At 41.5% G+C, this 14422-nt stretch overlaps 2 protein-coding genes across 5 annotated transcripts in view; one reads left to right on the top strand and one right to left on the bottom strand.

Moving 5' to 3' along the window:
- ATP2C1 (ATPase secretory pathway Ca2+ transporting 1) overlaps positions 1-1531 on the top strand; it is an 80670-nt gene extending 79139 nt beyond the window's left edge. For all 3 annotated transcript variants that reach the window (XM_090046390.1, XM_090046391.1, XM_090046389.1), the window contains one exon: positions 688-1531. In XM_090046390.1, coding sequence (XP_089902516.1) covers positions 688-824 — 137 coding nt within the window. In that variant the 3' untranslated portion in view covers positions 825-1531. The remainder of the gene's footprint in view (positions 1-687) is intronic.
- Positions 1532-1669: 138 nt separating this feature from the next.
- Positions 1670-14216, bottom strand: ASTE1 (asteroid structure-specific endonuclease 1). Of its 2 annotated transcripts, XR_016442201.1 has the most exons (5): positions 12884-14216; positions 10557-10767; positions 9272-9467; positions 6907-7583; positions 1670-6812 (listed from the first exon to the last, which is right to left on the bottom strand). XR_016442201.1 is itself a non-coding variant. In XM_090046392.1 (4 exons), exons 1-4 carry the CDS (start codon positions 14195-14197, stop codon positions 7295-7297), a joined length of 2010 nt encoding a protein of 669 aa, XP_089902518.1. In that variant the 5' UTR covers positions 14198-14216; the 3' UTR covers positions 1670-7294. The 2 variants fall into 2 exon arrangements, 1 of the variants encoding a protein (XP_089902518.1); XM_090046392.1 differs by having other exon boundaries at positions 1670-7583.
- Positions 14217-14422: the final 206 nt, after the last annotated feature.

Below are 14422 nucleotides of genomic sequence, written 5' to 3'. Positions count from 1 at the left end.
CTTGCTTTCAAGCTTCGCTCTGGCTCCATTTCCTCCCAGGCTTGGAGCATATGCAAGCTCCAGCCCCTGCCCAGCCATACAGCAGTGTCTCAGGGCTGGAGCTACCGCTGCCTCTACTCTGGTCAGGCAGAGTCCAGAGTTTGCATCTGCTCTGTGCCAGGAGGGAACAGAGCCAGAGCTCTGCCTAACACTAAGCAGTGGTAGGGGAGCAAACAAAGACTTCAGGGTGGATGGGCAGGCAGCTGCTTCATCTGTGACTCTGGCTGTGACCTAGGCTTGGAGCCAGAGTTGGAGCTGCAGCAACTGCTTATTGCTTGGCTCCTACCTCCTCTCTCCCTCCCTTGAATCTAAGACGAGAGACTTTTTCCCATTAAGATGACTGGGGGGAAAAGTCTCATCTTGAATTCAAGTAAATATGGCAGTTTCTACATATGCAATATGAAATTCATTTAATAGATTAATACATCATGTCAGTCTTCAGTTATTTTGGAGTAGTAACCTGTGGATGTTTATGTTTATGTCCTGCAAAAATTTACTTTTTACGTATTCTGAAAAAGCTTATCCCTAATGATTAGAAAGAAATATCTTGTCATATACTTCAGAACAAGTTGTGCATGGTTTAGTTTTGACCGTCTTTCTTCAGCCTATTACCCAGAAATTAAAAACAAATCCTACTGTCTCTTCCAGATTTGTTGTTTCTTCTGGGTCTCACCTCTTCTGTGTGCATTGTGACAGAAATTATAAAGAAGGTTGAAAGAAGCAAGGAGAAGATCCAGAAACGTGGAAGTTCTTCGTCCTCTTCGTTGTCTTTTCTTGATGTATGATGCATATTGCATTCTTTTGTTTGCAAACCTAGGGATTGCTGTCTAAGGATGTAGGCGAGAGCAAAACAGAATTGGAAGGATAAAGAAATCCCAAGGGCTGTTGACAAGTCCTTTTATGTTTCACTGACTAAAAATGAACGTTCGTATTTCAAGACTGTTGAGAATTTAACTTCCGGTTGTGGGAGTAACAAAAGAAATTATGCAACTTTGGTAACGTTTTTCTTCAAACCTAAATTTACTTTTGAGATTGAATGGAACTTTGTAAACTGTGTGGGGAGTTACTTTAAAGAGAGATGTCTAAGTCCAAGTCCCACCTTCTGCACTTAAGAGGTATAACTGTATAAAAACCTTACCTTAGATATAAATATTTTAGTTTTGTTTTTATTTAAAAAATATTGTATTCCTTTTCTCTAATGGTGGTGGGGCTTTGTTACTAATACAAGGATAAAATTAAATATTTCAGAGGCATTCCATTGGTTTAGAATTTGAGTCACAAGAGTGCCATATTTCAGCTACTGTATTTATTTACTTTATCCTGCAATGTGTAAGCGGCTCAAGTACCTTGTGCTACAATTTTTTGTATCCTAAGTTTTTTGCACAGGATGTGACCACTGTCGGATCACTGTTTTTTTTTTAATTTTCTTTCTTTTTGTGATTGAAAAGCCTATACTGCAATTTGAAGTAAATGTTTGCTTTTCTTAAAATAAGTATGGTGTCTAAGCCAATGTTTTGAACAAAACCAGCATTTTACTGAAGTATCTTGTTTGTTTTCTGGCCTCTCTGGAGAAATCAAATTCCAGTTTTCCCTCTCAACATGATAAATGATAGCACAGGGATTCTTGCTCTTGGGTACCATGAATTTCTGATTTTTGCACCCCTTGAATGAAGCTGAACTCCATTTTCTATCTCTGCTGTTACTTAAGGAAATGTCAGAATATTTCTTCTTGCAGTCCGGCTTATAGTCAACCAAATTATAGAGCAATTCTTGGAACAGAATGTTTTACCAAATTGCCTCAATATAACCAAACTAGTGTTAATTTACAGTAATGTCTGGGCACTCTGGATAGTTCAGTGGTGTTTATTTTAGATGCTTCAAATACAGAGCAAGGCTTAATGCAATGTTAATTTGAAACAGCAGTGAATAACTTAATCACATTCTTGAATTCAAGGTCTTAATTACCTTAGTTCACTACAGCTACTTTAACAATCACATGGTTTGTCCATCCCTGTACTTCAGAGGTAGGGGAATTGATTGGATATTCACTTTATTCCTTCTCCTCACCTCACACCCAGCTCAAATAAATATGAACTATAAATTATAACTTTAAATAAAAGATGTCTGAAGAATAAATGCTAGCTAGGTAGAGAAAATAATTATATCTACTATGTTAGTGTGCTGCTTTCTTTCTGGATGTAAGGAATTGTGGTTATGAGAAGTTATATTTGATCATTTTAGAACATGTCCAGATCAGCATGCATGTGCAGTTTGCAGTGCCGCAGACCTATGGTGCTGCAAACTGCACACAGTGTGCATGCAGATGTTCACCATGCTAATTTGCAGCATGGTGGATAGTTTTGACACTGGGTGATGCCTGTGTCAAAAAACCTGTCCCAGAAAAAAGCAGGGCGGTGTACATTGCAGCAGTGTATGCCGCCCTAAACAGGAGCCTGGCTGGCCAGATCCATGCTCTGGCTGCTAGCCATGGGCCCAGATCGCTGATGCTGGAGTCCCTTTGGAAAGGCTGTGGGGGCCAGCCCAGATGACAGCCCCAGCCTCTTCTACCCTATACAGGGCTACTTGCCATGTGCCAGAGTGTGCGTGCAGGGGTGTTCCCTGGGGACAACTAGCAATAGCACAAATATGTAGTTATCCCTGGGGAAATGCACATTCCTTCTGTTCATGGGGACATGCCCAGTGTTCTTGCTGCAGAGCCAGGAGACTTTCCTTGTCACGTAAGTGGTTTCAGGGACAAAACTGGTAGTTATAATGAAGCTTAAGGGGAAAAACAGTCCATTTATTGCCACAACCCTGAACACTATTTCTATTTTTCAAGGCTTGACTAATCTGAAGAATGAGGCAAGTAGTTTTTTTTGTGATATCTCATACTGGACCAACTATATGGTTGGGAGACGCATTAGACAAGCTGTCAGGCGCACAAACCCAAGGAAGGGCACTTGGTGCTGTAAATCTTGTCTAACGTCTCTTCCAACTATACTGTTTGTCAAATAAAGGTAACACTGAAAAATCCTTGCCTATTCTTATATTTCCTGGACTGTCACAGCCATAACAATACTCTAACCCTATTACAACACATCAGGATGAAGACATTCTTAAGAAGAGTAAACCCAAAGGGAAGCCAGAAGGAAAAAAATTTAGATGGGGCTGAAGTTTGAACATTTAGGAAAATGAGGAAGGTAGAAGTCAAAGTATCTTTTTAATGTATTGTATATATTTGAAAAAGTAACCAGAGACTACAACTGCACGTGGAAAACTTTGATGCACACTAGAACAACCAGTAACTGGCAATTGCCTATATATCTTAAAATCAGGAAAAATACCTCTCATTGGCGGGGAGGTGGGAGGCCAGACTAAAGGAAATATATTGCTCATTCAAAACTGGAAAGTAGCCTGAATTGAGACCAAATTCCTTAATTACAGGAACCTAAAGTGAAGCACTTAAAATTAGCACCCTGTTGCTCAAAAGTGAGCACCTAGAACAACCATTTAGGGCCACCTGTGGCGAGAGGGGAGAGGTTTTCCCTTTCTAGGCTTACCAGTTTGAGATCATCTGAAGCATAAGGTGCATTTTCATCCTCTTCAATTCAGGTCAAGTTTCCCCCACCTTTCTCCCCCTAATTACTCAAAAGATGGTTGGAGACCTCTTCTGGATCTTAAGATGATGTAATAAATATATTCATTTTATTGATATTCTGAATAGTGATTTAAGCTTCAATAATTTTTTAATGAAGGTATACAACATTCAGTTCACCTGGCTTTACAGGAGGTAGCTGAATTTTGAAATGGGAAATGCAACACTTTCCAATATTGAGTTCTTTCCTTTGTCCTGTCGGGAGTTGTATAGTGCTCACAGAATGCCTTCTGGTCATATTTTAGTAATCTTTTTCAGAAGGCAGGACATCTGGCTGGTTCAGGATCTCTCCTCTGAACTTCAACCTGAGTGAGCCATAGGATAAAACTGACTAAATGGTTCTGATCCCTAGATCCTGGGATTGATGCCACTACTATAAGCAGAAAAATTTGGACAATACATCTCAAAGAGACTGAGATAAATAAACGGTTTAAACCAAGGGTGCTGAGTCCCTGGCATATGGGTCACAGTTGGCCCATTGCACTCCCCCAAGGATCAGGAAATATAATGTTGGGGGGAGCGGTGGCAATTAATACCACCACCCCTAAGCCACTGCCAAAATTACAAGCCCCATGTGGTTGAACTATGGCCAGATCGGACCATTGCCATGCAGCTAGAGTAAGGTTCTGGCCCTGCCTGCCCCACATGCTGGATCAGGGCCACCAGACAAATCTGCCCTGACGAAGGACCTAGCATTGCCCATGTGGCCCATGAGATGAAAAGGTTGGGCATCGTTGGCTTAAACAAATTCCAGTTACATACTTTGTGAAATATATGCATCATAATCCTGACAATTCATTAGTAAAAATTTGGAAAGTGATTCTGCTTACAGAAACTTCCTAACTTAAAAATATAAACATGTATCTGAGTACAAACTTTGCCTACCTGACAAACCTTAATCGCACAAGAATCTTATCAGATGCCCTAAACCTTGCTAAAGCCAATATAACTTTGTAAGTAACTTTTTAAGATGCACAAGTAACCTTTTTCCTTTTCTCAAACCTTCAGTGAGCATGAATATTTAGTTTTCTTGGGGTTTCTTTTCATTTTTATAAACAAATAATTGAATTGTTTGGGACTTTCAGCTTTATAGGATAGTGTCTACTTTGGATATGCAAAACACCTATAAGTTATCAATTTAGTTGAAACATTTTTAAAATGCAGATTTAAACAGTACACCAGACTAGTTCCATTCAAAATTCATCAGCTTTCTAAAATGCACATCCCAATTTTATTTTAATAGTTTATTTAAGAGACATTTCTCTCTCTTTCTCTAAACCCAAATAGCTGAGTCACATGTGTGTGAAGCTCTGGCTGTCTTTTTAGAACAATGCATTGAGATTATCAACATAAACTACCTAGAATCAGCTTGGCCGTACACCTCCTGGGGCCAAATAAATGTTTACATAGTCAAAAAGACTGGACTCAATAAGATCTGTGCTTAAGTGAGCATTTTGGGTTCTACTCATGAACTTAAATTAAGATGTGAATTTTGCAGCTTTGTAGCTGTGAGTGGTGCAGTCCATAAAGTGGTTTGCTATTGTTAAGAAAAGAAATAGCATTCAAAATAGCATAGAATGGTTAACTTTCTCTAAGATTGTACTTGGGTGCCATCTGCTGGTAAGTTACTGAAAAACAAGGTAGGCCTTAGGCACAGGAAGAAACTTTTTTGCAAACTTTCTATCTTGCAAGTAGTCCTTTCATAAATCTAAACAGTACTAAGTGTCTCACTTCTTTTCAAACAGCTTAACGCAATGTTTATTTTTCAGGAATATGGGCATCTGAAATCATCTGCAACCTGCAAAATTTAACAACTGAATTCTATGTGCAAAACATTAACTGATAAGCCCATCTGGCTCCAGGGATACCCGTCTCCCAGTTCTATGCACAGTTCTTTATCACATGGGCTCCTTAGTGTGTTTTTGTTTTCAGAAAAGAAAGGTGGCTTTTGGGTTTTAGTAACATCCTTGGAGTAAAATGTTTGACAAAAGACTGGTACAGGTTTACAAAACAGTTCTCTCCCCGAACCTCATTTTTGCATGTTTCCAATGAATGTGATTTTGTTGACAGAATTTAAACTCCTTGAGCCGATCTGGTAAATATTTTCCAAGTGTAAAAATGTTGAATGTTATATGTAAAGCCATCAATATTACTATGTCTTAGAGCTATTGCTTTATAGAAATTGTTACTCTTGAAGATCAGGCTGCTTAAAAACATGTAAAAAAAATATATTTCCTGGATAACTTTCAAACAATCTATCCATGTACTTAGGACAATGAACTCATAAGAGCAATAATGGATAATCATCCATCAGAAGGAAAATGCAATATAACTAATGTATCAATATGTTATTGATGTCCTGTGACTTTAGCCTGATCAACCTCAGATCCCTGTGAGAGAACCACTTCAGGCTGAGAACTTCTATCTAAGAAGTAAATGTTTCCTGAAAAATCTTTTCTAGAAATTTCACTATGAAAAACAGTCTAGGAAATGGGAGTGAAAGCACAGGAACAGGCAAAGATGGAGCAGAGATCAGAGGTGCTTGAGATCTGGTGAGTACTGGATAAAGCCCGAATGACAGATGCAGTTAATAACCAAAGAACCTCTTAATCCAGAGAAAGAGACATATAATTAATACTAGCTTTTATTGCAAAGGACATATTAAAAATATGATTTGTTCTTACATTTATGTGCATGGAACTGACGATCTCAGCTGAGCAGTATAATGGGTAACTACCTACTGAAATCCTAAGAGCTGTTATCTAAATAACGTAAGTTTCATGTGAGGTACACCAAACATTTTCTATTGAATGCCAAGTGCTAAGACAATTATAGCTCACATCTTTAACATTCTTCTTTTTAGAGCCTTCAGGGAGGGAAACTTTTCTTGCCAATCTCTCAAGTGGTAACAAATACTTTTCAAGGGAGAAGGGAGAAAAGGCCATTTTGTGGTAGCTCTCAGTAGTATTAAAACTCCATATTTCTTTTTTTCTTAAGCAAAACAGGATAGAAAAGGCACAGGTTCCTCCTTGTCCTCCCATGACAGGGCAGCAATTGGAATATCACATGGAAGGTGCAAATGGCCTGACTTCCACTATAAGTCAATGGACGTTAACCTCTGTTGACAAATGCAAAGCAGCATTACTTGTTTTTCACTACAATGTAATTTAAGTCAGCATCCTCTTACAAGTTAAAATGGTTTAAATATATACCTCCAAAGTGAACTTAAAATGGGTTTCCAGTGTGGTGTCCAAGATCTTTTCTTTCCTGAGAGGGAATTGGAGATGAGGGAAGAATGTAATCTTAAAGAGCCTGGCTTTGAAGTGCCAAACTTGTTTTATTCTTCTACTCTTGAAGAGCTTGGATACTCGTTGATTACTTTAAGAAAGCTCCAATAACTTAATACCTACAATTAAGAAAACTGTAATATGTAATATTTAATGCACAAAAATCCCTGCAACAGGATTAATTCTAAAAAAAGATCCAGTTTGGATCAAATTTTGTGAACAGGCCAGTCAAATTCCAATACAATCCATGCACTTCAGCGTAACTGTTGCCCATTCGTGCAGCATTAAAGATCATTCCTTGCATGTGTCGTCATTAATCTTCCATTTCGAGTAATGCAAATCTATTGAGATCATGTAAAGGCTGAATTTCCATTGTTACACACTTACTGGTAGTCTCTTCCTGATTAGCCGCTTTCTTTTTTTCCTTGCAGGACTTAAACTTGGTCTTCTGAAAGAAGTCTGAAGGTACAGCTGACTTAACAGTATGTAACAGATCAAAATAAAGCTGACTTATCTTTGGAGACAGGCTAAGTAGACTTTCTGCTGAGGGTGATGACTTAAGCTCGTGACACAGTCTATGCACAACAGTTCCACTATACAGCCTGGTCAAAGGAAGAAGGAAAAAAATATTTAGAACCTTCTATATCTATAAATCTAGGAAAAATATGCTGTTTAATTAAATTGATTTTTTTTTTTTTTAAATTTTAAGCCGCAATCTCATCCATGATTTTCTCAGCTATGCTCCTCTGAAAAATGATTGTTTAAGCCAGGGCTGTCCAACTGGTGGCCTGAGCGGGGCCAGCACATGGCTTGTGGGCCCCTTCAGTTGCCTCTCCCATTGCTGTGCACCACTGTTCAGCCTGCACAGTGTGGGGCTGTGCCCTTCCGGTATGGCAGGTAAATCCCAGGAGGGCTCCTCCTGGTGGGAAGCAGCAGTGCTGGGGGTCCCACTTCTGCAGCATATGGCCACAGCTGCACACTGGCACAATGTATGGCCCCAGCTGCACTGAAGTTAGTCCTTATATAAGCTTTTAGAAAAGCTGGCTAAACCAATGTCACAATGTTCTATTCAAATCCGAATTGTCAGTAGGTGCATGATCACATAGCTATTCATAGGGACAATACAGATTTTAAGAAAATAGTCTTTTGAAAACAGGCAAAATGTAGTACTTCAGATGACAGCTACATTTTTTTTATAAATTACAATGTTTGTATTTGATCAGAAAAGCTGGATTATGTTAGCATCTAGTTGCTGAGAATTTGGGAACATTAGTCATATCTTCAAGTTTCACTGTGCTGTTTTTATTTGAACACTACATGTGAGCAAAGAAATATTTTTAATTTACAAAGGTAAGTAAGATTATGTGAAGACAAGGATTATGTCTCTGCATTTAACAAGTTACAGAACATATTGGACCCCTAGAAAGAGAAATGACTTCCCAGCATGTTGAATATTGTTGAGAATGCTGAATTTAAGTAGAAAGCTGGAATAAACCTGTAATTAGATTTATATCTAGATAGGGCCCTTAACTTCGATATAAACCCAAAATGCAGATGCTAGAAATAAGCTGTGAAAGTGTTTATACTATAATGTATGCAACTGTTCTGTAATACATCGTATAAACCATACTGCTACAATGCAACTGCTTAGCATCTCGCTGTAAAGTTCCAGATGACTTCCACATGCTTTTAAAGTTTAATTCTTTTTCAGGTTTTCAGTTTGTACTTTTATCTTCACGAATTACTTCTCTGCTCATTCTTCCAGTTGTTTGCCCAGTTTCTGGTGCATGCTACCTAAAAGGTTTTAATCCCTTGAATATTTTTGATGGCCTCACTAAGCATGTGGGAGATCAGGCCTTAAGCTTGCGAATTTTAATGTCGCATGATTTCAGTCACAGCAATCTCTTATAAGGCAAAGGTCAGAAAGAGCCACTATATCACGTAAGTTGACAACCAAAATGTTGCAAGCTGTTACAGATCACCCCATATTGCCTGTATTGAAAGAAAACTGTTTTGCTAAAACATTTCAAAGGAGATTGTTATATCTTGGGTCAAAAAATGTATGCAGTAATTATGAAAAGCTGAGTTGCTGAAGCATTAGAAGCTGCTAGCATTTGTTAAGTGTCAGAGTGTACTGTATAAAAGAAGATAAACTCTTACAACTTCAGCAAATCTCTAACCCAAGAAGCTCATAAAGGCACAGCAAATGTAATATGAGATAACAAAGGAAATAGGATGGAAGAGTGGCATTATACCTGCAACACTTCATAACTCTGTTATGAATTCTTACCTAGTTAGGTCTGGCTCAGGGAGAGGAGATGAGAGTAGCTGGTTGAGATACAATCCCATCTGGAGACAGCACTGCCACTGACAAAATGTGTGGGCTGTATCTAAATCCAGGCCTGTATTCTGCAGTTTCTTTTCCTTCCATTTCAGAAAATGGTCATATGCTACCTTGTTGTCTTTAACATGGAAAACCTCAGGACCTAGAGTTTGAAAAGACAAGCGAGAGTATTTTGGAGACTTTTTGTACATTCTTCTGTGATAGATACCTATAGACCTCTTGTAGTAATAGTTCTATACACAAGCTTTAGAAGAAACTGAATTATTCAAAATATCTTGAATTGTTATTGCTTAAGAACCACAATCTGTGTGTCTATTGAGAATTCAGTCATTTTACTTGCTTATTGACTACAAGCACACACATTACATGAGCAGTGGACCAACTTGAAAATAATTAAAAGGTCCCTCACTTTTTGCCAATTAATGAGAAACAAATGGGAGCTGCATTGTCCATCCTCTCTCGTCCATAACTCTGAAAGAAAAAAAACCCCCACCTTGGCATGCACTTTCTTGCTCCCTCAAATCAGGGATTCCTCAAATCTTAGGGTGGCAGGTGCCACTTGGTGTCTTTATAACAAACATAATTGCATTTCCTCTCCCAGAAAGAACAAAGTTCTCACAGAAATGGAAGAAGTTCTGTACTTAAAGTCCGTGTACTAACCATGGCTTTGGAATTAGAATGCACTGCCATAAGACGGGCAACGTGAGTGTTTTTTGTAAGTAAAGGTAAGTTTAGCAAAGATTCATATCTTGGTAACACAACTTTTCCTATAGGAAGCATGTCTCTCAGTGATGGAAGCTGCACCTTTTTTTTTTAAACATCTGCATACTAAGTCTGATGATAAACATTTACCCCTCCTTGTAGCCCTCTTAATCTTAAAGTCCCAATGCAAGATTTACAAAGGCAGATACCACCTCACAGGATATATGAATATTATTTATCCATTTAAAGAGGCACAGAAAAGTTAGATGACCTTCCAAAGACAGGGTGAATTGGAAACAGAATTGAGTTTATAAATTCAAATTCCTCAGCTCTCAACTGCTGGACAGAACCTTATTTTTGAATAACAATGTAAAAAATTTACTGCTTAGGATGGAGTATAAGTTATCGTTCATTTGTATGGATGTGGACAAGTTAAGAATAGGGAAAAATTATAACCAGGACACTCATCTGCATGTAAACCAAGCATCTAGAATGAAAGAAGCCAAGGTTTAATTCTTTGGAGACCTACCTGGGCTACTCATTGTCCTCTGCAGTTCTCCAAATACAATTCCTAGAAGTAATGCTTTCAAATGATGCAGTTTCACTGTAGGTTCTGAATAACGTGTCCAATAGCAGGTTACAGCAACAGGGAGCTGCAAGTGGCTGGGGATAGGCTCTAGGATGTTAGATTTCACTCCAAGGGTCTCCAACAGAAGCTTCAGGCGATCTGACATGGGGACCTGCAAAGCAGTCACAATTTTACATTAAAAAAATGGATGTTTTACTGCATCCACTTGCACCTATATTTTCTTTGATGACTTTGCCCCAGTTCAAATAACATACTTTAGTGTTAAACAGCTAGTACTTCGATCACTTTTTGTTAAAAATAAGAAAACTCTTTAATATTGAAATAATGTAGATGACTTTTTTTCCCCATTTAACAAATTTCAGAGATCTTCTGTGCAGTGCGTACTTTTGTCAGGACATGGAATCATTAAAAGAAAATGAGGTTGATGTTTTGTGGTATTTACTATGTAAGGCTAGGCTTTTCAAGTTGAAGTCAGACGTAGGTGTAGAAATAGGATTTTAAACAATATACATATTAAAAATATGTCCACTTTGTTTATATACCTATTAGAGCTGAGCACACTTGAAAAAAATCTAGTCACCATTGCATATTTAAGTCATTCTGAGCAGGCCCCATCCAAATTGGACAGTGGACTCTTCCATATGAAATATTTCACAGGTCTGCACTTGTTTCACTTGTACTGTAGGAGCCCCACTTCATACGAGTTTTGGCTAATACAGTAATTCTCAACCAGGGTGTTGCAGCACTCCAAGATTTCCAAATAGAATCCATAGTGTCAAAAACATTCAGCTGTGGTCTGAGTTCTTTACAACTGAAGAACTGCTTAATTTTTTTTCCATAATAATAATAATAATAATAATAAAGTGAAAGCTGAATGCTGGCAGTTTGTGAGGGGTGCCTTGAGTCTAAAAAGGTTGAGAACCACTGAGCTAATAGATTAGACTATTTTTTAAAAGACCCTACAGAAGTGCAGTAACACTGGTGCATGTATATCAGTTACACAGTTCTAAAAAAATTGTATTACAAAAAATGTGTCCTGATTTAATGAAAGACTAGCATGCTTGCATACACACCAAGGCCAGATTAAGGTGCCTTAATATCTGTATTGCTTTGGAGGAGTGGGAGTTTGTGGGTCATGAACAAGTATCAATTTCAGGTGGACCTAAGCAGCAGACTGCTATAATTTAGGGAACAGTTACTTGCTAGTGGAAAACACATGTTGCCAGGATGGTTAAATAAGTAAATGCACTGCTGTAAAAACAGATTCAACACATTCACTCTGAAAGTCAGAATGGCCATCCCTACAGTATTCAAGATCTGGATTATTTCCAGTTTGCCCGGAAGCAACCTTGTGTAACCTCACAATTAAGCATCTTTAAAATGGGTGTGGGAAATATTTCCATTCCTCTTAATGGCAAGAGTTGCTCCATAATATAGTGCACAGAACTGGCACCTTTAATCCCAGAGCTCAACCTACAAGTTTCCTGTAGAATTTCAACCCCAGCATTGCTCAAGAAGCAACTTCAGTTCCTGCTTTATTTGTAGTTGTACAAAGAGCTGGAACAGTTAGTTTTTGGTGTGACGCTCTCCAGTGCACTCTACTGGAGTACATAATGGATTTTTCTGAAACATATAAAGTCTGACTAAATCCAAATGAGTTTTCAGGGGGATGGAAAGACGCCTCTAAATACAAGTCTAATCTTCCTGCTTTCCCCCCCAAAAAACAAGTAATCCCCCAGAATTCTTGTTCCTAAAGTTTTGGTCTATAAGATTGGTTTCTGAAGGCTTATATTCAAAACAACACAGGAGTTATAATTGAAAGTTTGGGACAACATTAAATATGGGAATGACAATCAGTTCTGCCTGTACTGACAAGTATCATCTAAAAAGAAATATGTAATATGGAAGAGAGATGCAGTCTCTTTGACTGTTGCAAACTAAAGATCATGAGTCTGTAACCATTCACAAATGAAGCCTAGTGGTTATAAGTAATGCATTGGGAGTGGGCTGTGCCCCGCCCCTGAGATTTCTATGCTTAAAGTTTGGTGCAGGACTGCAGCCTGGCTGGAGCCAGCATTCAATGATGGCAGCGTAGAGTACTGCACCCCCACCTTCCCCAGCATCAACACTTATTACATGGTATGGTCTTGCTAACAACAATAACCAGCATATCTGATAGCAAGCTGGCTGACTTGGGTGGTGGATATTTTCTTCCTTTCATTTGTATAACATCATTATCCACAACATCTGCTGCCTTAGCCATATACCTTGGTTAACTTGTCCAAAGGTAGATGGTCACTGCAAAATGGCACAGGCAGCACTGTAGTCTGAACAAATGTTTTCTTAAGGGTCTTCTGGAATCTGTCAAATTCCTGAACAACTGGCAGCTGTGCAGGCAGCTTCGCGTCCCCGCAGGTTTCTGAGTCCTGGCCAGGATTCAGAAGCAACCCGTAGATCACCTGCCGGATGGGCAGCGCTACAGCATGAGCGCTTGGTCTTTGCATGTTCTCCACCTGCACATGGAGGAACGTTCGTCTGAGGATCAGAGCATCTGTCATGAAGGGAGACAGGTCGCCTCTTGCCAGGGACCCGAGCATCCAGCAGGGTAACTCCAGCTCCCGGCCCACCCGTGACTCGTAGCTTCCTGTCTCAAAGAAGTCCTCGAGGTTCCCGTCGGCCCGTTCATACTCATCCAGGGAGGCATGTAGCAGCTCTCTTACTTGCTGCCTCTCGTGCTCTCGGAGATGCTGCACCACGCTGTCGACTGCTTCGGCAGGGTTGGCAAAGCCCGCCAGCCAGCTCAGGAGCCTGCAGATTTGCCCGTGTTTCCTTGCCCCCCGGCGGCGACAGCAACTTTGCGTGGGCAGGTGTGCTTTGCAGAGGAAGGTGTCGAGGGCTGGCAGACGGCCGCGGTCGTTGCCACTCAGCAGGGCAAAGAGGGGCAGCAGGGCCTGGTCGAGGCGGCCAAAGTGGGCGCAGAGCTTGTCTGCCGAGAAGCAGCGGGTGGGGATGTAGCACTCTGGGCTCTCTCCGGCGACGTCCCTCCACTGGAAGTAGCCGAGGGGGCAGTAGCCAGCGGGCAGGCGGAAGGTGCAGAAGTCGCTGTCAGAGCCGAGCAGCGGGCAGCCCCAGCGCCGGGCCAGCGCTGCTGCGTCACGGTCTGCTTCGCCCAGGCACTGCACGAAGGGCACCCCCGCACCCGCCAGCACCTGGCGGAAGACGTCGCGGGCCAGCAGCGGCACCGCCGCGCCACGCACCCCCCGGCCCAGCGCCGCGGCCGCCTCCAGGCGCTGGCGGGCGCGCTGCCGCCGCGTGGCCAGCTTGGCTTCGCCCGGCTCGCGGCCGCCATCCAGCACCACGTGCGCACGCAGGTGGCAGGCGCGCAGGGCCGCGAAGAAGCCGCGCGCCGCCGCCGCCAGCGCCTCGTAGTCGCCGCCGCGCGCCGCGTCCAGGCCGCCCTCCAGCCACAGGCGGTGGTACAGGCTGCTGCCGTCTATGACGAGGCGCGCGTCGCGCAGGTGCAGCGCCGTGAAGAACTCGCCGTGTTCCTCCACGTAGCGCGTCAGCCCGGGGATGCCCATGGGTTGCGGGGGGGCGGCCGGGCTCGCGCTGGGTGACCGCGCGCAAACCACGGGGGACGCGGCCCTACTGGCGCGCTGGTGCGCAGGCGCGAGGCTGTGACGTCAGCGAGCTCCGAGTAGGGAAGCGGGAGGAGCAGTTTGGTTTTGTCCGTCGGTGTCGCGACCCCGCTCTCGGAGCGCCCCCTCCTTCCGGCGGGTCCCCGCCTGCCCCGGGCTCTATTTTTG

The sequence above is a fragment of the Crocodylus siamensis genome, chromosome 5 (genome assembly GCF_052110815.1).
Source record: "Crocodylus siamensis isolate JL-2025a chromosome 5, ASM5211081v1, whole genome shotgun sequence".
Lineage (NCBI taxonomy): Eukaryota > Metazoa > Chordata > Crocodylia > Crocodylidae > Crocodylus > Crocodylus siamensis.
The sequence above is the reverse complement of the archived record's forward strand: the minus strand, read 5'-3'. Positions and strand labels throughout refer to the sequence as shown.

Bases quoted from the DNA above. Each gene is read 5' to 3' on its own strand.
- ASTE1 (XM_090046392.1), bottom strand. From the start codon at position 14,197: ATGGGCATCCCCGGGCTGACGCGCTACGTGGAGGAACACGGCGAGTTC. The intron at 10,768-12,883 runs GTATATGGCTAA...ACTGCTTTGCAG, and splicing joins CTTTGGACAAGTTAACCAAG to GTCCCCATGTCAGATCGCCT. The intron at 7,584-9,271 runs GTAAGAATTCAT...TCCTTTGACCAG, and splicing joins CCTGAGCCAGACCTAACTAG to GCTGTATAGTGGAACTGTTG.